Below are 24,941 nucleotides of genomic sequence, written 5' to 3'. Positions count from 1 at the left end.
TTCAGATGTTAAGTAGAAATTTCAAAGAGATCTTAACTGTTAGATACTTTCTAAATGAAGAAAAAAACGCAGAGAAGGTTGCGTCTTTAGTGTGAATCTGTTTCAGTACAGTCAGGAATGATAACACGTTTTAGTGGTTTAGTAGTGTTTGTTCCCAGCTTCACATTTGAGTACCAAGTTTGATGTGTTGCACTGCTCTGGTCGGCAAAACCCAGACAGATAAGTCAAAACGCAGCAGCTCAAATTGTCTTTTTTTTCCACTGGGGGAGGAAAATAGTTGGAAATTAAGGTATCAAAAACAAAAAAGAGGCAGTTGGTACATAAAAACTAACAAAAAAAACAATGCTTAGTCACAGGAGCAAAAGCACAAGATAAAAACAGACAGAATGAACGGGTAAAATAATTAACATGTGGTCTGGTCCGTGAACACACACACACAAAACACACTCACTCCAAGGTCCATATTCATTTTCCACACACACACACCGCCACAGGTTTACTGTATGACAAATATACACACACCTGCCCTCTCTTGTCTACGCCTGTGCTCGTCCCAACCGAGAGAAAATAACTCTAGACAGGAAAATAACGCCTATATTAACAACATTCTCAATCTACAGGGCGGCCTTTGGCCCATCCACACCTCCCAACGATCCCAGTACAGGGACGATTTAAATTAATGAGCCAAAACTAACGCAGTCATCCCATTTTTCTTTTTATATACAGTATATAACCTACATAGAAGTCTACGTACAAATTCATCATTTAGGATGCGAGTGTTGGCAGCAACATGTTGACCATGACAAAATTTACCAAAAATGTTGAGAAGAGCAAAGAAAAATAAAGACAAGCAGGATGACAACACCAGAATTAAATGATTGTCGACAAAAAGGTGATTGCCTTTACAGAAGAATTATAATTTAAAAAAAAAAAAACTGAATATATATTTCTGTTGCTACAATTGAATGAATTTGTAAAAAGTAGGTGTGTATGTATCTGTACGTGTGTGTGTGTGTGTGTTGCATGAAACGTTTTTGCCTGCAACACAGCCACTTTCTTTGGATGCCAACCCTCGTCTTCTGATCCCATCTGTGTGGTGATAGAGAGAGAAAGAGAGGAGAGGAGGGAAGGGGAGGAAGAGGAGGGAGAGACGAGAGGGAGAGAGTCCGTGCATCTGGAGCCTCTCTCCTCAGTAGCAGTGGTAGGGCAGGGACGGCCCAGTCTGGGTGATGCACACTATCAGTTTTTCTGCAGGAACGGAGAAAATGATGTTGATTAAAACCAGTTAGAATACAAGGTCAAAAAAACAAAACGTGGGTAATTTTCACAATAAACATGGAGGCAACACAAGGACTCATTATGTGGTATAAGTATGGCACACTGCACAGTAGTACTGTCACAATAACCAGATGTTCAACAACAAAATACAAGAAATTAAATATAGTTTGAATACAGCTTGGAATTTTATGCAACCTTTGGGCAAATACTAAAAAAAGTAAAAAGTCATCAATAATGGTTCACTACTTCCCCAAAATCTCAATCAACAAATTGTTTAAATGTATTTTCTTGGATCTCAATCTGACATGAAGTTACTCGTTAAGAGTCAATAAGTTGCCTTGCAAATACATTGTTGTAATACCCTGCAAAGCCACAAGAGTGCACTGAAACACAAATCCTCCACCACTGGCAACAGGGAACAAAAGATAAGAGCTGCAGGTGAAGACTTCAGTCCTGAAATGATTTCACAACATGGCAAAAGTATCAAAAAGTTCACTTGGCGCTCCAAGAAACACAAAAGTATTTTGTGAGGGGAAAGATTATGCTGAATGTCACGTCAAAACTCCTTTAGATAAGTTAGAGAGCTGTTAATAATTTTGTAAGAGAAGTTTTTAGACAGTTTTTCTTTGCTGCTACACCACTTTTATTCGTTGATATTGTAGGAGTTATTATATTTTTATACTTAAATTAGCATCACAGTCAGTGTTCTGGTATTGTGACAACACCACTGCACAGACAATTATTATTCTGAGGATTTAAATCTGAATTCTCAGTCCAGGTTCATCTCTACGCTGACAGAATGCGCGGAGCACAACGCACAAGGAGCACCTTGCAGCATACTATACCAGCATGTACACACCACATCAGGGCATCATAGAGTTTAATATCAGTACAGTAGATCTGCTTCAGTTCACCATCAGAGACAGAGAGCAGGTTTCACTGCGGGTTTGAAGCTATAAGAGACAATGGAGCTCAGAGAGTCCATGCAGGATGAGAGGTCAGTTGGACATACCATGCTGTTACATGCAGAGGGAGGGTAGAGGGGAGGGGGGGGAGGGCTAACCATCGTAGGAGTCCAACAGGGGCAAGGAGCCCTTTCTGCCCCCATACACCCCTCGCTGAGAGACAACCAGAGAGAGAGACAGAGAGAGAGAAGAGGGACAGGAGGTGAGTGTGAGAAAAGAAAAGTGTCAGTATTTGTGAATTTTTTTTAAAGACTGCCAAAGGAAAAATAGGTTAAAAGTCAGGAAATATTCATAGTGGTGCAGGAAGTTTAGGGTTAGTGAAGCTTAGTGAGCAATCCAACATGTGAGGATACTTGAGAATGATTTAAAGTACCGGTAAAGTGTCTGTGGTTTCATCCAGAGTGTGTCTCCTCTCCCTCTGGTCCAGTGTAGAGTAGGCCTCTGAGGGAAAAAAAAAGATAACAAGAATAAAATCTCTATTGTTTTGGAAAACACATTTTGTTTAGATTTGTTCTGATAAAAACTGAGAAGATAAATGTACTAACCAGGGCCGAGGTCATTTAGTGGAATCATGTCCCTCTTTTCACCTTAAGTGAATAAAACAGCAGCAAGTTAAAATCTACACATCATGTAGACACAATTGTTTACATGTTAAATGTTTGTATTTATTATCAAAGTTTTAGAATTTACTAACAGCAGTTAGTAAAACAATTCTTTATTAAATATTAACCATTAGAAACAGCTCATGTCATGGCTTTGGCTTTTCAGAGAGAAGAAAACTACTATTTCCAAGTTATTTCTTGCTCACTGACCTCTGTCTAGCAGTGGTGTGGTGGTGCTGTCTTCATAGGTGCCGTTGGCTCGGGTGCTTGGGCCGTTGGTGGTGCTGGTGTGGTTGACGTTTACCATGAAGTCCGTCTTCTTCCAGCCGTCTTTCTCAAGAGGCCGGCGCAGCTCCTTGTGGGCCCAGACGAGCTGCAGCACCTGGCCAGCCCCCCGCACCTCACGATCTGAGCGCTTGCTGTAGGATACGCAGAGACATGTTCACATTTACCACTAATGTGTTAAGATAAATATTAAATTCAAGGTTTGCAAGTTTTTCCAAGGATGGTTCCACAACAGCAAGGGGAATATCTTAATTGTAAACTGCAAAATTATCTGTTTTATCTGTCTTAGCATCATATTTTTAACTTATATTCTTCTTGCTCATCTTACAGAGTCAACACAACACACTTACCCATCCTTGTTGATAAGCACCAGCCTTTCGATACCCTGTGAGGCTCGGAGGGCCTTTGCTGCCTCCACATTGTTGCCCAGCACCTCAGCAAGCGTGCTCAGTACAGACACCACCGTCTCCTCTGACAGAGTGCGTCCAGATTGACTCTGGCCTCCAGGCAGGTTGGCCACAAGGTGAGGCACTGCATGCAAACCTGCAAGAGAAACACAGAGAGATAAGAAAATCAATCTGGAGTGAGACAAATACAAATATCTAACATCCAGAAACCACAAATGCCACATTTAGCATACATTTTAACAATTGAAGTGCAAGTTATAATGATTAAAAATAACAGTATCTTATAGTCCAGCATTCTTACCAAGCAGTTCGCAGTTACGGTTGTCGATGGCAAGGTTCCTCAAGGCTCCGGACATCGCTCGAACCACACGGTCGTTGCCATGAGCCAGCAGTTCTGCCATCATGGGAAGACCCTTCTCCAGACGCACAGTGGCCCGGATATACCGACCATACTGAAGAACAGGCAGACAGACGGGAAGTAATGAGTATTACATTTACAACAAGTCAACATTCAAGTAACTTCATGATACAGACAGTATAATGGACTGACAAATGAGAGATTAAATTTTACTTTACTACTAGATACCCAAAATGCTTATTCAGATTTGCTTCAAAATTGAAACTACCTAAAACACTTTTTTTTTCTTTTTTCAACAGCAGAGTTTCAGTTCAATAAGAAATGATACCCACACTCCATCGGCCAGCACACAGGTTCTGGATGGCGCCGGCGGCAGCCTCTAGCACCGAGGGGTTCTTGCTCTCTTTGAACAGCGATGTATAAACACGAACCACCTCTGGTTGGAACAACAGCTCATAACCTGAAGACAACAAGGAGAGAGGAGCCTAAGTTTGACAAACTTCAACATTTGTGCAGGAAACAGGTAAAGCCTTTACAAAAAATTACTCCTCCCAGCTAGAACTGGTATCTTAAAAAAACTTTTAAATTAAGCCTGAGCTGTTTATCTGTGTGACTGAACGTCAGCATTAGTCTTAGTGTGCATTCTGTAAAATCAGAGAAGTTTAAAGTATAAAAACCTACTTAACTTTGTGTCCACTAGTTTGAAACCTAGATCATATGTTGGATGTAAAATGTGGGGACAAATTATTGAAATAAACTTCACATTTTCAGAAAGTTTCCCAGAAAAGATTTAAGCCATTTCCTAGACTGAAATAAAACCTTATGCAGATATCCAGTGAAAATGGTCAATTAAAGACATTAAGACATTATGAGACATGCTGTTCTACACAGCTGTGTTGTAATGTATGCAGTGAGCACTGAGGATGCTGTGCAAAGGAGGCATAGATATCTGGCAAAAGAGTTCTCGCTTATAGCCAGCAAAAAAAGACTATAACAAGAAAGTGATACAAAGCTGAGCCTCCAGGGACACAACAATGCTTTGAGATTGTTCAGGATATCTATTCAATAGGAAAGCTGGCATACCATACCATACCTTTGGCAGGTGTTGTCCTCTTTGGAATGTCAACCTGATCTCCACTTCCATCATCTCCGTCCTTCTTTCCTGTAGCCAGAAATGAAATTTCAAAAAAGAGAAAACATTAAAGATTGAGTTGAGGAAATAACATGGATTATATGAAGTTTGGTTGAGATGAACAGTCGGTTATCCTCAGTCTTCTACTCTGGTACGCCGTCATGTGAAATGCGACCATGCAACCAGTGAAACAAGCACTGTGAACATGCAATGTCGTTGGCGTGACATCAGCTGATCATGCTCATGGACTCGATGTGAATTCAATGTTTTTATTTCTTTGGTGAAGTTATTCTGCGTTAGTAAAATGCACAATGAGTTTCAAAGGTTCAAGAAAACACCAAGTGGGGCATCTTACCTTTGGAAAACCACTCATCTAAACACAGCAGAGAGAAAGGAGGAGGTGGAGGAGGTTGGGAAGAAAGATGGGGGGAAAGGTAAGAGGGAGAAGAGGAAAAGGAGGGAAACAGTGGTAGAGTGTGAAAAACAGCGACAGGTGCTTCCACCACCACCAAGCTCAAACCCACCAGCAGCTGCCCATCTTTCAACAGCAAATCAGACAGAGCGTAACTCTGAGCTGTCATAGATGTCTGACACTGACCTTTGCCCTTTCGAGAGCCAAAGCAGCCGCCTTTGTTAGCAGGGGCCGGCCCCTGGTTGAGGGGTGTGGTCTCTGCGTAGCGCTCGCTGCCGGGGACTTCACGGTGAACCTGATAGGACAGATTCCTCAGGAGGCAGACGCAGTTCTCCACCAACTGCAGGAAGAGAAGACAAGGGGACCATGTGATCAAAGAGGAAGATTTTTTTTACTGGGGCTTTTTAATTACAGTTACATATGTCTTATATGGAAGCTCTAAAAGATTCTGCACATTTTTCAGCAGTGGTCCATAATGAAAACTTCTTGTTTTTGCTTATAATGTGACAGACCATATTCAAAGATAATTGATTTTTTAAAAAAAGATGGGTTTTGGGCCAAAAATAAGCATACAATACATTAAAACAAGCCAAAATTACCTCAAGCTTAAAGAAATATTCACCAACAGTTCAAAACAAAATGTCTAACTGTAAGTTAGTAGCTTCTTCCATGAGATTTATAATGGAAATAAAGACAAAAATCTGTCATCACAATTAAACCAACAGGTACCTTATTATCCACATCTTTGCGGTTGATCTGTGATTGGACGATGTACATGAGTGAATCCACCAATCCTGTACACTCCCTCAGCTTTCGCCTGGCCTCGCTGCGTTCTGAACTCACATTCCTGTTGCAGAGAAGGAGAAGTTGAGCATATAATTGCATGTTCCCTTCTCAAAATAAGTCTCTTTCTTTCTTTCTTTCTCTCCTTCTTGGACTTTCTCTTCATTCTGTCCATTGATCTTTTTGCATACCTAAGGCAGCCAGCAGTGTTGGTCAAGGCGGTCTCCCACTCCAGATGGCGTGGTTTGCAGCTCTCCTCTCCCCCGTTGCTCCCTCGCTCCCAGCCAGAGTGAGGAACGATCACTTCGTCGGCCAGGGCATGCAGGGCGTGGTCCACGATCTCCATCTTTACAGAGTCGTGTGATGAGAGGTTCCACAAGGTGCCTAAGATGCAGAATAAATACGTTTACTGACAAAAAGAAACAGTCTGAGCCTTGAAATACTAGAATTTATCCAATGAATGAATCATGCTACAACTCTGAAAACGCCAGATTTGTCTCTCTGTCTTCAAAAAAAATGCACAACAAAAATGATTCTAAACAAGCATCAGATGATGTTGGTACCTGTGATAGTGTCAGTGAGGTCCTGGTCACGGGTTTTTCTCAATAACCTGACCAGAGCAGGCACGCCATCGCAGTTTTTGATAGCAATCTTGTTGTCTGGGTCTCGCCCATATGAAATGTTCTTAAGTGCTCCACAGGCTGAGTGGTGCACCTCCTTGCTGGGGTGGTCCAGCAGAGACACCAAGGCTGGGATGCCCTTCAGACGACGCACTTCAGACTTAACCTGGATACACGCAAGCAAAATTATCAAGGATTTACTAAATAGCCACAATACAAAAAGAGAAATATTTGTTAAATATTATCATGCATTTGAGTGCGGTCATTGTTTTACCTTATCGTTTTTGAATGTGAGATGCTGGAGGAAGGCAGCGGCGTTGGTCTTGACAGGGTCCAGACGATAGTTCAACATGGCGATCACCTCTGGCAGCTCAGGCTGTCTCCATGAAGTGGGAGGGCCCTTCCTCAGTGTGCTGTCCAGTGAAGCCATGCTCCCCCTCTCCATCGTCATGGGAACGCCCCAGGCATAAGGGTCAACTCCTCCCATGTCCCCGTCTAAAGTGTCCTCACAGCTCCTATACGCCGAGGAGAACATTGGTCATTTTTGTTGCACACAAATGTGGTCTGATTTATCAGAAAAAATCCTGTGATACGACGGCACAGTGATGCGTATGTGTCTTACCTGAGTCTTCGCCTGTCCATACCGCCGGGGCCGGGCCCAAGTCGTGGCATGGTACCGTAGCCTCCAGGGTGCATGGGAGGAGGCCCCATGCCGTAGTCATCGTATCCCACACTGCGCTGGTCATCCTCCAGACCGTAGTGTCCTTGGCCATACCGCATCTCCAGCGCCGAGCCCAGGGCCCTCATTCCCCGGCTCACCTGGGGCTGAGCTGCATACGGGTCAAGCTGCTGACGGCTCGGGGCCCTGTAGCCAGAGTCCAGGGTCCTGTAGCCATCAACTGGCCTGCAGAATGACAGAGGTGAACATAGTGAGATCCCATCCTGACTGACCCCCTCTCTGACTGAGTGTTCAAGATGGGTATCGAAAGCTGGTACTAAATCTGTACCGGTTCCTGAATTGTAAGGAAATAATGATAAACCCCTGAACAAACTGTGCTGCTATTTGGTATTTATGTAATGTATATTCAGCCTAATGTAGCTGGAATGTTCAAACTCCTAACCGTCACCTAATGATGACGAAGCTGCCAGCGTCAGGTGACTATTTTTGCATTGCAAACTGGGTGTTTACATCCTGTGGTGTGTCTCATGGCTGAAGGGGCTAAACGTTCAAAAATGTGGGTTAAGAAGCCAAAATGTGACTCTCGACCTTGTCAAGTCAAGATTAAAACTTGATATCGTTACAAAAATACATTTAACATCAGTTTTAAGTGCTAGTTCCTAGATAATCCCATAAACTACCCAGCCCAACCGGTTCTCCATAGTTAGACGAGGGAAAATGACAAGAAAAAACAGCAGAATGTCACAAGACTGTCGCCAAGTTTATTGTCAAAGATTTACAGCCCTTCACTACAGTGGGGACCAGCTGGTTTAGGTATGTTTGGTAGCTACCATAGCATCGATTACTCACTAATAGGTAGCCTAAGTTTGAACTTGGCGTGAGCTGTCCTGACAACCAAAGACAGTACTTTTGTATTGCTTATGGTTTAATGTGTTCAACTGTAGGGAGATCCCAATTACCAGTTACCCCAGTTAAAGGAAAGCTGAATCTTTTCATGTCTTTTCATGCCATGTCTGTACTTTTTTGCATCAAATTATGGAAAGTAGTATTGATAACAGATTAAACATGTGAAACATTGCTTCACAATCCTGATTCTAACAGGCTTAAAATCAGGGGAGTCATTTTTTGGCTTTGGTGTCAGTAGGGGAACGTTGATTTCTACCCATCTCAACTATAAAAGCTGCTCTTGCCAAACTCAGACACACTTAATCATTAGAGCACACAGGTTGTTCCGTTAACTTTTTCCATAAAGTGAACATATGAAGGAAGGAAATCAAGGTTAAGAACTCAACTAAATATTAAGATTAATTTAAAGGCAGAATCAGCAGGATTTGTCCGAGTTGTTCATAAACACACCTGAGAGATAATTTATTGTTTTGTCTCATTCCCAGGATATCATATGCTGACATTTTAGGTTGGTAAAGAGTCCCGAACACAGTAAAATAATGAGAAATATAGGCAGAGGGCAGGGTCTCTACAGATACAGCCACCACCACACTCTTCTAGTGGGCCATAAGTGATGAATGAAAGGGGTCATGTTTCTGGGTCTATACAGTTTCTTTTTTTTTTTTAAGGAAAATGATGAATATAATGCCTTTGAGTTAATGCTTTATGTTGTGTTCTGTATGAATTACAGTTCCAGGTCTTGTTTGAACAGTGACTCCCAGGAAAACATTCACAGCACTCCTCTCTGCAGGGTTTGTACCTGTAGCGGTCGTCCATGTGTGAGCCCCTGCTCAGGCTGGTGTATGCCTCCGATGGTGGGCCTCCCCGGTAGTCATCGTAACCCCCTACAGGGCCGTAGTGGTAGTTTCTGGGCACTGTGGCTGTGGGGTAGTCTCCTGCTCCAGGCTGCCTGTAAGAACGGTCCAGTGTGGCGCTGTAGCCGCCAATGGACATGGCGTCAGAGGGCAGAACTGTGCGCGAGATTGGTTTCTTCATCTGAGAGAGAACAAGATGGGAGGGATGGATTAAAATAGGCTTATAGTAAGATAATGAAATGGTGTAAGGTTGGAGGTGTAGCATTAAAAAGAAAAAAAACAGCTGCCTTTTGATTTTAACACAAGTCTTTGTAAGAATTTTTGGTGATATGACAGTGAAAGTGTCATATCATTTACCCCATTGTCTGTCCGTCGTGTGGTTCCCTCTTCAGAAAAGACTGAGTGTACTTCCTGGGAGTCGTCTTCAGGTGTGTAGCTCTCATCAAGAGCGCCATGTGCAGGGTCCACCATTCTGTACTGTAGCAGACACACACCACACATTTAGATATGTAAATCATTGGCACTTGATAGCATAAATACAAGAAAATTAGTCACATTTATGTTTAACTTCACAAATAAACACATACCTGTGTGCCGTTTATGTATGGGTCAGTCAGTTTCAGTCGTTCTATGTCTGCATCCCCTAAACGCCCGTTCTGAGAGGAAAGAGAAAGACACAACTGTCAGTACACACTGTAAACGTTGTAAATAGAACACAGAAAAGTGAAGCTGAAGGCATGATTTCCCTGTAGCCAGTGCTGTCGACTTTCCTACAACCACCCAGATGATATTACTGCTGCTGAGGCACATTCAGTGCTGACCAAACCGTCCCTGCGTGTTTATGGCCTGTGAATCACTGCCCAGACATGAGGGAGGACATTTTGGAGCACAGCCACTCACCCTCACACCCAGCTTCCTCCTGCTTCACTCAGTTACATAATCAATGACTGTCACACTCTATGACTTGAATGACTGCTACCTAACTGGCAGTAACACTCATTTTTATGCATTTATAACGGTTATCAGCAATCGCATCGAGCTGAATCACTGCCTAAGTGGGTCACTTTGAAAATCTTTCACAGCAACTGCTTAACCACCAAGAAGAGTTACTATCGGTTTCAGTTTTTCTATGATGCCACTGCCTAACACAAGAGAAAACAATGATATATGAACCTTATCAAAGACTGACGCCCACTTGGTTTGCAATCGTCATACTGCACTTTGTATTATATCCTCAAGGAGGCAGGGCTGCTATCAAAAAGCAAAGGGAAGTGCAGAGTATGTTCATACAACAAAAAGGGCACACTTCCTCTACAGCTGGTCCTTCCTAAAATACCACCTCATTTACCAACAACCCTGTCATAGTTATGGAGAACTGTGCAGACTGTGAGGCTAGTGAAGCAGGAGTATTTTCATCAGTAATATTTTTAGAAATAAAACACACACAGCTAGCACAAGGCCAAAAACAGATTCATGCTCTCTTAGCCTTTATCCCTGTAGCTGCTGCACACTAAATAAGTGTGTCTCTTAGTCACTTCAAGGATTCAAAGAGACAAAACATAAGATCTAATCTATGTCAGCAAGCCCTTTAAGAAAGGAAAATATTTAGGAACACATTTTAAACTGTTCCACTTCACTCCACTCAGTGTAGACACATGCTCAAAATATCAACCAGAGTATGCCAATACCTGATCTTTACTGTTACCTGAGAGCAAAATTATAATTGCCTTTAATTGCTCCTCTAAACCTACAGGCACCAAGGTGAAGTTTGTGACAGTCAAGTCTTTTGGTGAAGAGATAACAGAATGTGACGAGAATGAAATAGTTTAGACCTCGTCTAATCAGAAAACTCAGCTGTAAACAGGACTCTCTTCACCTCCAAAACAGACCTAGTAATATAGTATTTTTTCCTGAAAACCAATTAAAACTTATTCTTCTTGTAAAGATGGGTGAAATAGACTCAACAAAAAAGCAAAAATACAAGACTCCTTCAAAACCAGTCCAAGGCACATTGTTGGATTTGAACAATATTAAAATGCCTTCATTTTACATGGTAAACTATGTTAAAAATGACGCCATGTGTTGTAACCACGTACTGCAGTGCTGTCGCTTGTTTGTGCCTTGCATTCTGGATTTTAATTGGGACTGTTTCACCCATGCAATGAGTCCTACACTAGGAGAATAAGCACAGTAACCCGAGTATCCAAAAAGCACTTGTATGTGATCAGTAGAAAGACTGAGCAGTGTTTCCACTCTATTGTCTTCAATTGAGAAACAGTTACCAGAAAAAATAATTAAGTGGGAATGTTTTTTAGTTTACCCAGAAACGTAGATACCTTTCAGATCAAGGCTGATGCATAAAACCCTGTAAAAAATCTGTATCAGCCATGCAGCGAGCCTGCTCAATTGTTTGCATACAAGATTAAATACAATGGCCAAATGCAACAAAGACATATTAAAAGTGGAGGTACCATAGTATTAACTTGCATTAGAGCTGAAAAGATTTGTTGATTAGTCTTCTGCCAGAAAATGAATCTGCAGCTATTTTGATCATCAATCAAAGTATTTTTTAAGTAAAAGTACCAAAACAAACAAACAAACAAAAAAAAAATGCTCAAATGTGAATATTTACTGTTTTTCTTTGTCCTTGATGGTATTAATTTTAATATCTTGCATTTTGAACTGTTGGTGGAACAAAACAAGCTACTTGAAGATGTCAACTTGGGTCCTGGTAAATTGTAATGGGCATTTTGCAAATTTTTCTCACATTTTGTGGACATTAAAGAACCAACTTATCCAGAAAATAATCAGCACATAAATCAAAAGAAAAAATAATTTGTAGCAGCTCTATCAGAACATCTGATGGTAGACACATTTGCATAGCCCGACAAAGTACACTGCCCAACCCTAACACCTCTGATGTAACAGATACATAACAAATAAAGACTTAATTATTACAAAATTAATCAAGGAGCTTGCAATATCGTGGGTGTTCAATACACAAAAGATGATTGCATGCAAATGAATAGCAGGAACAGCAGAGGTAATGAATTGCAGCGCTTGATAAATGATTTAAATCAAAAGAAAAGACAAAATCATTCATGATGATGAAGAAACCACACCAGATGCTGGACTATGCGACACATGCACAACAAATGACCGCATTCCATAACATGACATGCAGAGACATGAGGGGAAAATAACTGACATTCCACAGTAGGGGCCGACGAAAGGTGTATGTGTCAGTGTGTATCCGGTGAGTGACAGTGAAGGCATGCTGAACGTGTGTGATGATGACCATCTCAGGCATGTTAGCAGTCGTGCAACTATGTGTAGACAGGAACTGATATGTTTGTAGAAGAGGGTTGAAAAGAGAGGCAGATGAACTTAGGAGATACAGCATGAACACAGATATTTAGGTATTTAACGATGATGCACACAAATGTTCACAGACACAAACGTGCCGAGCGCTGGAGGAGAAGAGGCGGAGACACATTAGAGCTGACTGGCTTATGGATGGATGGAGAAAATGGAGGATTGGATGGAGAACATGATCCATGGTTTGGATGATAAATCAAAGACAGGGGCTGTAAACGCCTAGGAGAGACTCTGGATGGGGATGCTGGGGGGAGGGGGGGGGGGGGGGGGGTTACCTGTGTGTGAGGGAGGGGGCGACCCAGGGCCGAGGGGCTGGTGGCGGGGAGGCCCACTCTCCTCCTCTCCTCCTCCAGCGCCCGGGTCAGCTGTTCAAACTGCACCTCCTGCTCCCTGACAGACTCCAGCAGAGCCGCTGCGCTCTCACACTGCTCCATACACACTACATGGCCCCAAGGGGAAAGAGGGGGGCGTTACACACATCCATACAGCCTCGAACACACTATAGCACAAGGACAGGGCGTCTAACATAAATACAGACACACCTCTCCATACAGAGTATAGCAGGATCTGTTGGATGCAGGATTTTCTGAGGTAATATGAAGTAGGAAGGGTTGTTTCATCTGTCTGATTTATCTGCTCACAGACTGTTTGGTGACATAGTTTTACATGCTTTCATGGAAATCTATCCGCACCATTGGGATTGCACAACAGTGGATCTAATCCTTTGGCCTTAATATCAAATATAAAGCAGGCACCACTGCAAGGACATGTTTGTGGTTGAAACTCAGACATGGAAACTTATCAAATTACACAGGATTCTTGTGTACAACGTCTATTCCATTGAAAGCTGTTATAATGGGATGATTCATTCATTCGGTTTTCCCCGCACAGAGACTTGTTTATATTCCCTTTTTTATGGCCAGCACCAATAAAACCAATATCACAAGAACTGTGTTAAATGTAGACAGTGAAGTCATTCCTGGGTGGCGCTAATGTGAAATGAAAACAAGGCAGAATAATAAACTAACAAATTAGTGCCATCAGAGATAATTAACATGACACCGTGCAGTAAACTTCAGGTCTGACAGTGGACACAATACAAGACAAACAAAGTGATGATGGAGGAGAGTCAGATTCTTAAAAGCTGATTGATCACAAATATTGTGAAAAAAAATTGATCATGATAATGGTGAGATAGTTAAAGCAATATTATATTTGTTAGTATCACCACCACCAATTGTGTACAGATCAAGAAACTTATTACCACTCAATTCATGCATAGAAGAGACCTCTGGACTTTTGACCCTCTCACACAACACAGCAGAAAATACTTTCTTAAATACAAATCCTCTACAGTGTGTAGACATTTTATGTTATGCATGGGGGTGTCTCATTTGCATATACATGTTTATTTCATGTTTCTACAACTTTGACTAAGAAGCTCCAGAAAAAAAATCATGGGGAAAATATTTAGGTTGATTTACCACACTTGTATACATCATGAATTGAAAATTAAACCACCAATTTTAAATCCGCAAGGCCTGGTGTAGCCTTGTTTATGCAACATTTTTTAATATATTTTACTCTTGCATCAGCAGCACAATTTATGGTGATACAGAGATCCACAGTATACAAAAGCAGCAAACAAAGAGGATGAAACCTGTTTCACGTGGAGAGAAGCACCCTTTATACAACACACAACTAGGCCTGTCACAATAACTACTTTTGGTGGACAAAATATTAGTCCACCAAAAAATTAAAATAAACAATATGTAATTTTTAGAGCATTTTATGGCACTGATATTATGATAATATAACTGCATATCAATGCAAGTGCGCCCTTCCAAAGAGCAACGAAATGTCAAATTCAGACAGCAGACGACTAGAGAACAGAACCAGTGTGACCAGAGGAGTGCAGAGTTCTTTTACTTGTTCATTTGGATTAGGAAAAAAAAATCAGCACCGTTGTTCCTAAAATCTAATGTAATGATTTTTCTCCCTAAGAATTAAGATCAACTTACTTATTTTTTTAACAAAAAAATGTATTGCATGCTCTAGTGAAAAAGCACATCTGAGATGCTGGCTGTCTAGACAGAGCTTTAAACAAATAACATAAAAGTGCTTGACTTAAATATATATCGAAGTGTTGGACTTAAACTTTAATGTCTTGAGTCTCTTTCCCTCTCTTACTTTAGAACATCAAAGTGATTAACTTCGATATTGCCGAACATAAAAAATGGAACGTAAAGTTACAGCTGTAGAATAAATAACCCATACATGAAGTACTTGTCTTGAGTCAAGTGGCTATAAAAAAATGTTTTATTTCCCATAAATTCTTCCAAATAAAAGTTCCTCATTGTTTTGTTATGTAAAAGCTATTATTATAAAGTAGTAAAATCAGAATGTGTTGGGTTTTCATCAGCCGTAACATTACACGACTCCTATCAACTGAAAGCGAACATTAAAACTGCAAAATAAAGTAGATACCTAAAGTACAAACAGTGGTGCAGGAGAGACACTAAACTTCAAACCAGAGATTCACACAGACATTTTTAAAACTCTGAGCATTATGATAAATCCAGCAGTCGAACTAGACACTGGGCCCAAGTCTTATAATGCTAGGGAAGACACTGCTGTTTATTCTGGCATCTTGTTGACTAAAATGTTGGCGACACTCTTATGTAAATAAATACACATGTACAGCAGGCTGTACTGACCTCGATAATTTTTGCTGACCTTGATAAGTCCACAATGTAATTATAGTGACAGGCCTACACAGAACACTCAATCCAAGGAGAACTGCTACTTGTCTTTATGGTTTAAACACTAAACAATACACAAACAAGTGCACAAACACACTCTCAGAGCTCATTTAAGAGAAAATAAGAAATACACACCTTCACCTGTGGGCGTGGTTTGGTAGTAGAGGTGAGAGATCACGCCAAAGTCAGAGGTTGAGCTCTAGTTGCTCATGGGTAGAAGGTCACCACACCACCAAGCCCAGAAACAGGGGGAATGGACTGCAGAGAGACATGAAGACAGAGAGGTGGAGGGAAGGGAATAATAAAGGAGACAGAGGGAGAGACGTTTCAGTGAAGATTGAAGGCACCTCTGTTTGAAAAACAGCAACATAGTGAGAAAACCATACAAGTGTGACAACGGGGTTGTGTTTGCTCTGAGAGCAGGAAAACACAGTGAGAGACAGAGACGCACAGTAGCTCCCTCCAGCCTTTAGACACACCCTGTATTTACTCAACATTTGGCCTGTGTATGGCAGCTAGCTGCGGGAAGCTGACCAACCTGCAGCTCTTTCTGGGCGAAGAACATTGACTGTCAGCAGAAAAAGAATGTGGGTTTTAAAGATAGTAACCATATGTTCTCTTATCACCTCATCCTTTTCTTCTCCAACTTAACCTAGCATTTTTTCATTTTTCTTGCAGCCCTTGCTCTCTAATCAGTCTTCATCTACCTTTGGCCCGTCTCTGTCAGCCCGCTACTCTTGTTCTCTCAACTTCACAGCCTTTCATCCCTCCCCCTACGTCTTTCTGTTATCTTGGCTGCGCTCTGGGAGAAAGATGTTGTTATATCAGAACCAAACAAGTGGAGACTCAGATCCACTTCTTATCTGTTGATACAGCCTCTCAACCAGCAGCCCAGCTACCCATAAGCCCTGGCTTGAAAGGTGAATAAACCCACGCATTGACACACACACACACACACACACACACACACACACACACACACACACACACACACACACACACACACACACACACACACACACACTTGCATGACTGGTTGGACAAGGTAGAGGAGGGGCTACCAAATTTCAGTTTCTCAATGTCTCGCTCTGTCTGGCCAACATGCACAGACACACTCTTCTGAGAGTTTACAGCGATTTGGGGAACAGAGACCTGCATTTACATTTGAGGACGCAGGTGACTGTGCGCATGACAGGTTAACGTGGAAATAAAAAACACAAGCATAAGCGTCATGAGTTCAAGAGAAGAGATAATGGCAAATGACTCACAGTTTCACCTGTATTAGATTATGCAAACAAGAAAAAAGAAAGAGAGACAGGCTGATATCACCGTTTGATAAGACTATTACAACATCCTTAAGCTGGTGAAAACAGAGCCTGCAGAGTCTGTTCTTTTACGTCTATCAAACGAATGACTAACACACATGTACATGACTATGCTTATTTAAAAAAGTCCCAGATTGGGGTGTGCCCAGTGTGGGAAAAAAGGGAGGAGAGTGGGACGGTCTGATGAGAAAATGAGGAGTGACTGAAGTAAATTTCACAAGACAAAAGAATTTGTGAAAACCAAAACCAGGATTTGCATGTGGGATGAGGTAGTCTGACAGGAAGACATGATGTCACACACACACACACACACCCCATATTCTGCTCAGTGGCTGTGACGCCCAGAGCCATAACCTCCCACCTGAGCAAATCACACACTGCTGTCCTGTACCACACATGCCTATATATGGTCACAGCCAGGACAGGGGCTGATATTATCCATTACAGACTGACAGACAGAGACGGGCAGAGAAGGAGCTGCAAACAAATAAAACAAGGAAAAAGACGGGTAGTGTTTCAGGGGAATGAGAGGTTAAACTGGAACAAAAGCAGAGGGGGTAGTAGAGATACAGAAAGGAGTGCTGAATAAAAGATAAAAGCTAATCTTGCATTCCTAGCATTGTCTCCCTGCCAAATCCAGCACAGCAGCCCACCCACTCATCCACCGTAAAACCTTAGCATGACACTGGCTAATGATCTTTTAGAGATCTGGTTTATTGTACCAGGGTGTCTACTTGTATCAGCGAGTTAAATGTAAGACTTTCAGATGTTTTAATGACACTGTTCAATCACATTCAAGACCAATTTCACAATAAAATGAAACATCGAATATCAAAATAAAGGCATTTTCTTCTGAGTAAATACATACTGTCAGTTCAAAATTGTGAGGCAAAATGTATATAGATTTATCCTTAATGATATTGATCACTACAACTGTTACAGGTAGAGTCTGAAATGAGGTTATATCAAAGAAAAATGCACAATTACTATGCTGAGTCCTTTAGGTCCTTGTAGTATTATTAAAGTTCTCTGTTGCATGGTTAATACACGGGATTTAAATAGATAAGTAAATGTCATCATGTCTCATTTAGCCTACAGTCTGTTGTCATAATAGATATAGCCAACTTCCTTGTGTTGGACTGATGACACTTTTTACAGCTAGTCTTTTGCCAAAATATTGATGGAGCTGGACAGTTATTTAACCAGGGTTAAATGTTGCCAGTTGGGTAAGTGGGTCAGAAATCAGCTTGCCTGGAGTTCATTTTTATTTGTCACTTTTTAAATTGTTTTATTTATTAGGTAATTGCATATTTAATCTAAGGCTGCAACATCAACATCAGAAAATAGTGAAAAATGTCTATTCCAGTTTTTTGCATGAAAAATAACTTTTTTCAATTATTAAAATAGTTGAATTCTTTTTTTTACTGCAGGATTGATATAATTTTTTGTATGTATGTTCCTAGAATGGAAAAAAAAAGCCCAAAAGTTTCTTGTTGATTTTGTATACCAGTGCTTGACCTTCTCAAACAAAATTTAGACGATTTTAGGACTGCACAATATAGTAAATAAAAAAATCATATTGCAATTATTTTGACAGATTTTGCAATTGTGATAAGATTCACGATTAATAGAATGGACCATTTTTGCATCACACTTTTCATTCTCACTGAAAAATGAAATCATGATGATGTAACATTTGTTGGAGTCTTCGAAACAAACATCTTTTCTTACATCTGGAGAACAAGCTTTGTAGACCAGTGCATCTCTGCAGCACAACAGTACCTCATTATGATACCCTTTTGTCATGCGTTTTTCCTTTCACAAAGAAATTGCAGCTTGACCATATTGCGATTTCGATATTTGAATAATCATGACTATTTAATACTTTTTATGACCTTTTCATAAATGCAAATTTAAGCCTTTTTAAAAGGACCTGTAGCCACCTTGTGTACCGCTGCAGCATTTCAGATTATACAAACACAGAGAAACAAACTATTTAACCAAATCTCTTCTCATCTGGCATCTTTCCATCATTTTATGCCTCATGTAAACACTGGCATGCTCCCTATCTTATCCCAAATTAAGTGAGTAATCATCATTAACGTGCTGTACACTATCTTATTTCACTAATTAGTACAACTGTCATTCATACAAGATGAATTATAAACTGTGATTGATATTTCTTGGCAAGTGTACAAGGGAATGTGATTTTGTGTGTGTGCGTTTGTGTGTGTGTTCTAACCGCAGCCAAAGAAGGGAATTTGCAGCTGTCAGTCCGGGAGGTTGGTGGAACAATAAGAAGTTTGTGCAACTGAGACCATGAACACAAGTGTGAAAAGAGTTGGCGAGCTTGGAGGATATTATTGGACATGTTTGAGAGCGAGTGCATCTGTGTTTGTGCGTGTGCGCGCGGGAGGTCGAGCTCATGTCACTCTTTACACACGCATGACTTCTGTCCTCCACTCGTCTTCTTCCCCTTTCACAGCTGTTAGTTTTGGCCCTGAAAGTCAGCAGTGAGTTTCGTTGAACAATGAAAACAATCAGTGAGGTCCCATCGCCACTCCCCTTTCCCCTCTTCCCCACTTCCTGAGAAACAGGATGTTATGGATTTGACATCAGGGATGGGTAAAGGGACGCGGTGGTTACTTAAGCTCACATAAAACCATTTTCCTCAACAGCAGCGCTTCTGCACAAAACCATGAAAGCCTGTAAGACGCATACTTTAATAAACCACCTACTGATGGTTGGCTTCCTCCAACCATCGGTAGATTTTTTTGCGGTGAAAATTCCCCATGGTCAATACGTTCATCACAGGACCACAAACCACTTCCCATTTTGCTAATATTGTTCTGCATTTTCTGTTCTGCTTTCATGAATGAATTTCTGTGAACCCGCACAGCTGAATCATCACATATTCATATTTATAATACATTACCAACTTTTTTTCCCATAGTCTGAACCACCAAATTTTCAAATGAGTTGAAATAATTAGTTTTACTCTTCTGTGAAAAATATTTAACTATCTTTGGGTTTTGAGTTGTAAATTTTGTCACTGTTTTCTGACATTTAATCAATAATACAATCTGTACCATAATCAGTTACGTGCAAATTATCCTTTTTTTCTCCCTAACATGATAAAAAATGTGTCCTGCTTTATGGAAAGTGCAAGAAAAGTAACAAAACACTTTTATACAAGCAACAGGGTGGATGTATATCTGTATTATAAAACACAGGATTGTATAACAAGGTCAAGATGTAGTTCCCTTTTTGCTACTCAGAGTAAATGTTAAAATTCTGTACATGAGATTGGTTGAATAAATAATGAGTCATAGAATAACAATAAAATAAACTATTTTGTATGATGGAGTACTGAGGATGAATTAAGCAGTTTCACAACCTGAGGGAAGAAAGCGGATATTTTTGCATGTTTCCATTTAAATATTTAGAGCAGAAGAATAGAACTTACAAAGAAACTAACAATGGACTGAACCATTTTTGCCATAAATATTAATCCTGTGCCTTCACTCACCACAGACTTTGTATGTCCAATAAAAAATGCACTAGGGCTGCACAATATAAAACAAAAATCATATTACAATATTTTGCCTGATAATGCGACTATGATATGATTAGTAGATATGATCATTTTAGAATCACAATTTTCACTGAAAATATTATAATCATAATGATGCGACATTTGTTGGGGCCTGTACCAGACAAACCATATTGTGGTTTTGTTAATGTTTCAATTAAGTGTGCAGCCCGAAAATTAATACATGTCCATACTCCATATCTTTAAGGAGTGAGGCTGAGGACACAGGGAATGAGTTAATTTCTGCTTATCCAAAACATGACAGCAAACGGTCAAAATGTCAAACACAGTGCCTTGAGGTCAACAACATACTACAGAACATCTGATCGAGCCCTGACACACCACGAGTCACACACGTCCATCTGATTCTGGAGCCTTCAGTCAGCATGACTCACTCTGCCCTGTCAGAAGACATCTGATCATACACACACGTAAACCAACAATGCAACCTTTGTCGACTTAATGAAACTCTGGTTAACGCAATAAGCGCCTACACCTGCCACCAGCAGCAATAACTCCCACTGAAACAACGCATCCACTGTGAAAATTGCACATCTGTTCACACATCTCGAGGTAACGCACACTGCAGTTTGCTGATAAGTCAGTGTGATGCCACCAGCGCTGGTTTAGGCTGAGCGTGGCTTGTAATGGGATTGAAGCTTTAGCCCACTAATCCACTTACCTCCTAACACATACACACATGATGTTAACATGCACGCACAGACGTAGACACACACACACAGGTTAGGCCCTCTGTGGATTAACCTGCACACCTCAAGAGGGCAGACACAATTGCAGGCGGCACTGGAAGCATGCATCAACAATCAAACAATTACTGGGAGACAACAAGCAGTCAGGAAGGGCTGATATATGGGTGTTCACGGTCACACAGGGTGTTATTAGTGGTGGCACCTGCAGCACATGAAATCAGTCAGAGCCCTGACCCTGTTAATTTTTTTTTTCTTTTGACTTGCATGGTTCAGTAAGTGGGTCATAAATCTACATGCCCAAATTCAAACTGTACTTGCCCCAGAACAAACTTATATCAAATAACAACAAAGACTCAAGTTAGCTGTTTACTCTAGGGCTGCAGATGTCTATACAATGTCTGAAAACAGTGAACAATGTCCAGCCCAGTTTCTCCACGTCCAACTTAATGTCTTTAAATGTCTTGTTTTGTCAGTCTAAAACCCAAAGATAATCAGCTCAACAGGATAATAAACTGAGAAAAGTGAGAGATTTACATATTTGAGAGTCCAAAAACAATATTTTCTGCCCTTTTTACCAGAAAAATAACTTTAACCATTAATCAATTATCAAAATAATTTAATCATTTTTGACCATTTAGAGCAAGTGAGTAGCTAGATTTACTAGCCCAGCCTTTTATTTGCCCAGGGCAAGCAGGTAATCCTTATTGTTGAGCCTGGCCTACACACACGCCGTTCAAAGCTGCAACAATTAGTCTCTTACTCAAATAATTACCATAATCTCTAATTATTGTGATACATAATCAAACATTTTGTAATTTTTCAATAAAATGTCCATTACTTCTGATTTAAGCTTCTTAAATGTGAATGTTTTCTGGTGTCTTTAGTCCCCTATGACAGTACATTCAATATCTTTGGGTTGTGAACACAAACAAGACATTTGAGGATGTCACCTTGGACTCTGGGGACCAGTGATTGACATTTTTCATCCTTTTCTCTCATTTTATGGACCAAACAAATATAGATTTATAAATAATGAAAATAATGTTGAATGCAGCCCTAACACTAAATAAACATAAACCTATGTAGTCCTGTAGCCCCAAGGAAGGCAGTTACCTACAGTGCAGTGTGTGCATGCCTACATGAAACCAATGTTTACAAGGCAAAAGTTTACTTGTTCACACTCAGGCTGACAGTTATCCACACCCAGGCGTTTTCCTACCAAAACATGTCCACACAGGACCCACCCAACAGGTTCACAAGCGGACAAACTTAAAATCAAAGCCTGTGTGAGAGACAGAAAGTGGGGGACCACCACCCTTTGAAAAAGACTCAAATACACAAAACAGGCTCAACGTGTAAATGTACTGTCAAAGGAGAAGCGAGGTTTCCGATTACCTTTAAACTACACTCTTGTCTCCGGGGCTCCTTACCAATAAAAACCGTCGAGGTGATGAAATCTGCTTATCTACTTAAACTGATAAAAGTGCTTCCGACAGAAAGACGCTTAAACCGAGACAAACATCAACATTAACTAGGTCTAACCACGGTTAATGTATATAACTGGGGAAGTAAACCCTGTCGGTGCTGTACATCCGCCTGACCGTCACGTTATCAGTTTGTATCCCCTGTTGAACTCCCAAACCCTCTCCTACCTAACAGCAGACCTTGCCGTGAACCATCTGGAGCCGTTAGCAGTTAGCATGGATCCCACAGGCTGTCATACATTGATTTGCTAACGTAATATCGCAATGTAGGGCAGCAGGAGCGACGGGCAGTACTCTTGCAATAGCTAAACACAGAGGCAGAAACAATAAAATGACTCTCACGAACAAAGACTTGCGTATTTGAGCATTTAGTTACACGGTGTTTGTGCTAACGCTATTGCCAAGATAAATGACAATGTTGGAGATCAAATCAGCCCAGTTGGCTAGAGTGCTCGCTCAGCACCCCTGTGACCTGGTTTGGCTGTCTTGCTACGTTAGCATCATAATAACCCACATAGAGCGGTGCCAACAACCGAGCGGTCGTGTCTCGGTTGAAGGGAACCGTTGGTTTGCGGAACTCTCGCGATACTTGTATGAATTGTTCTTCATTGTGCACTTCATACAAACTAAATATGTTCTATGCTGTGACAAGGTTGTGGTTAAATCTGGGTGGATTCAGGAATAGATAACACTTGGTTATGTAGAGGGAATTGTAATGGTTTAGGTTACAACGACCACTCTCGCGAGATCTTTAGCCGGTACGGGGTTCCTTTCTAAACATGGTCAAACAACCAGGCTACCGTTAGCATAGCAAACACAGATTAGCTTAGCGCGTGTTCACGCTAAGCAGCATTTTAAGCCAATTTAAACGATGTTCTCTATTGTATCCGTTGGTACAAATTACTCTTATGAATCAGTTATAACAGCGTGCATGGTAGGCGACAGAATCACTGGTCACAGTATGAACTTTTAATGTTAGCATCGCTAGCTAGCATTAGCCTAAGAGAGTCGTGTTGCTGATCTGTCGATGATGTGACCACTCCTTGCCAACGCTGCAGTGCACCCACTACCTATGGAAGAAAAAACGCGGCCCCCGCTGTATCACCCATCTGCTCACATTAATGAATAGTCTCACCTGTTCGTGGAATGCCTGCCCTGGCCCCTTCCAGACTATTCCGTGTTTTAGTGTGTTTTTCCCCTGTTTTCCCCTCCTTCCTTCCCTGGGTTCTGGGTCAAGCTCGTTAAAGACGAAGCGACATCATCACCGAGGTTTCTATCAAAGAGAGGGCGGGATCAACAAGCGGCTTTACCGTAAAGACGGCGCACACAGAATTCCTCTCCTCATACAGGTGTTTGTCACAAGTTTATAGACCTCAGCTGTTGGGAAGACAGTAGTCAGACTGGGTAAAAAGTCCCTATATTCCCGCCAAGATAACACACAGGCTGATATGAGCAAGCTAATGATATTAACAAAGGAAGAAGGGGGATTTAAATTCTGTTGCAGGGGTAGAATAAATAGGCTACCACCCACTGCCTCCTCTCTCCTCCCATTTTTTTCCGTCTGTCGCTCCCTCTTCCTCACATACACACACACACACTGATGTCATTTCATTGATTGCCCAAGAACAATAGCCCGAGAGGAAGCAGCATTTCTTGGGGAAGTACAACCACTGCATTCCACACCAACACGACAAAACTACTGGCACATAAAACCACTACCAGTGACCAACCATCACATCCTCTGCATGTGCCTGATCAGTAAATAGCTTGATGGTTAAAACCTTCTGTAATCACTTGACTTACAGGAAACATGACCGACCACTTAAACATTTAGAGATCACTAAAAGACTGCAATTCCAACCATCAAAATGTTAATTTTACATCTTTTACAGTACTTTTAGTTCTATTAGTGTTTAATATGTTCCCAACTTTAAAGATCTTTGGGTGGAATCAAAGCCAAAAAAGCAAAAGCCTGATGCAATACTTAAGTGTGGGCAGGGGTGGAAGGAGGAACAATGCAAGGAATTTCCCCCAGTTTCCTCATGAGTCCCCCCACGGTGCTACGGTAGGAGTAAACCTGAGTCACAACAATAATCACTGGGAACAAAAACAATGCTGCGCTCTAGAGGTGCAAAATGATAAGTGACTTGTCAGACATTAAAAGCTGATACAAAAGAAACAATATTTATTCATAATTTTACACATAGATTACAAAACCACACTACAGAACCCACACTGAAGTGATTATTGCCCAAATTGAAACTACCCAGGGAGTACAAAAAGAACAAAAGAGCTGCAACAGAGATAACAATGGAGGTAGTTTGCTTTTTAAACAAAACACAGAGAAATGAGAGATGGGTAAATGTCCCTCTCCTTATGTCATGCATGCAGCTCACTATACAGTCACAC

General features: G+C 41.1%; 1 protein-coding gene across 5 annotated transcripts; it reads right to left on the bottom strand.

The window, feature by feature from the left end:
* Positions 1 to 96: 96 nt before the first annotated feature.
* Positions 97 to 23,975, bottom strand: LOC146326759 (catenin delta-1-like). Of its 5 annotated transcripts, XM_084719100.1 has the most exons (22): positions 23,668 to 23,975; positions 15,557 to 15,679; positions 12,935 to 13,098; positions 9,869 to 9,937; positions 9,639 to 9,758; positions 9,227 to 9,462; positions 7,465 to 7,746; positions 7,117 to 7,357; positions 6,786 to 7,008; positions 6,414 to 6,606; positions 6,169 to 6,286; positions 5,626 to 5,779; positions 5,383 to 5,400; positions 4,989 to 5,057; positions 4,228 to 4,355; positions 3,839 to 3,989; positions 3,481 to 3,673; positions 3,056 to 3,264; positions 2,789 to 2,830; positions 2,617 to 2,684; positions 2,291 to 2,396; positions 97 to 1,248 (listed from the first exon to the last, which is right to left on the bottom strand). In XM_084719100.1, the coding sequence occupies exons 3-21, from the start codon at positions 13,091 to 13,093 to the stop codon at positions 2,337 to 2,339; spliced, it is 2,733 nt and encodes a 910-aa protein (XP_084575226.1). In that variant the 5' UTR covers positions 13,094 to 13,098; positions 15,557 to 15,679; positions 23,668 to 23,975; the 3' UTR covers positions 97 to 1,248; positions 2,291 to 2,336. The 5 variants fall into 5 exon arrangements, with proteins under 5 accessions (XP_084575226.1, XP_084575227.1, XP_084575228.1 ...); XM_084719101.1 differs by lacking the exon at positions 5,383 to 5,400 and having other exon boundaries at positions 23,668 to 23,974; XM_084719102.1 differs by lacking the exon at positions 2,291 to 2,396 and having other exon boundaries at positions 23,668 to 23,973.
* Positions 23,976 to 24,941: the final 966 nt, after the last annotated feature.

This window comes from Lutjanus erythropterus, chromosome 5 (assembly GCF_056507025.1).
Source record: "Lutjanus erythropterus isolate fLutEry1 chromosome 5, fLutEry1.hap2, whole genome shotgun sequence".
NCBI lineage: Eukaryota > Metazoa > Chordata > Actinopteri > Lutjaniformes > Lutjanidae > Lutjanus > Lutjanus erythropterus.
This window is presented reverse-complemented; position numbering and strand designations above follow the sequence as displayed.

What these genes read in the sequence shown, in the direction of transcription:
- LOC146326759 (XM_084719100.1), bottom strand. Translation starts at nt 13,093, where the DNA reads ATGGAGCAGTGTGAGAGCGCAGCGGCTCTGCTGGAGTCTGTCAGGGAG. An exon ending in TCACATTCAAAAACGATAAG is followed by an intron (nt 7,009 to 7,116) that starts GTAAAACAATGA and finishes GCGTGTATCCAG; the next exon opens with GTTAAGTCTGAAGTGCGTCG. An exon ending in CACACCACTGCTAGACAGAG is followed by an intron (nt 2,831 to 3,055) that starts GTCAGTGAGCAA and finishes TATTCACTTAAG; the next exon opens with GTGAAAAGAGGGACATGATT.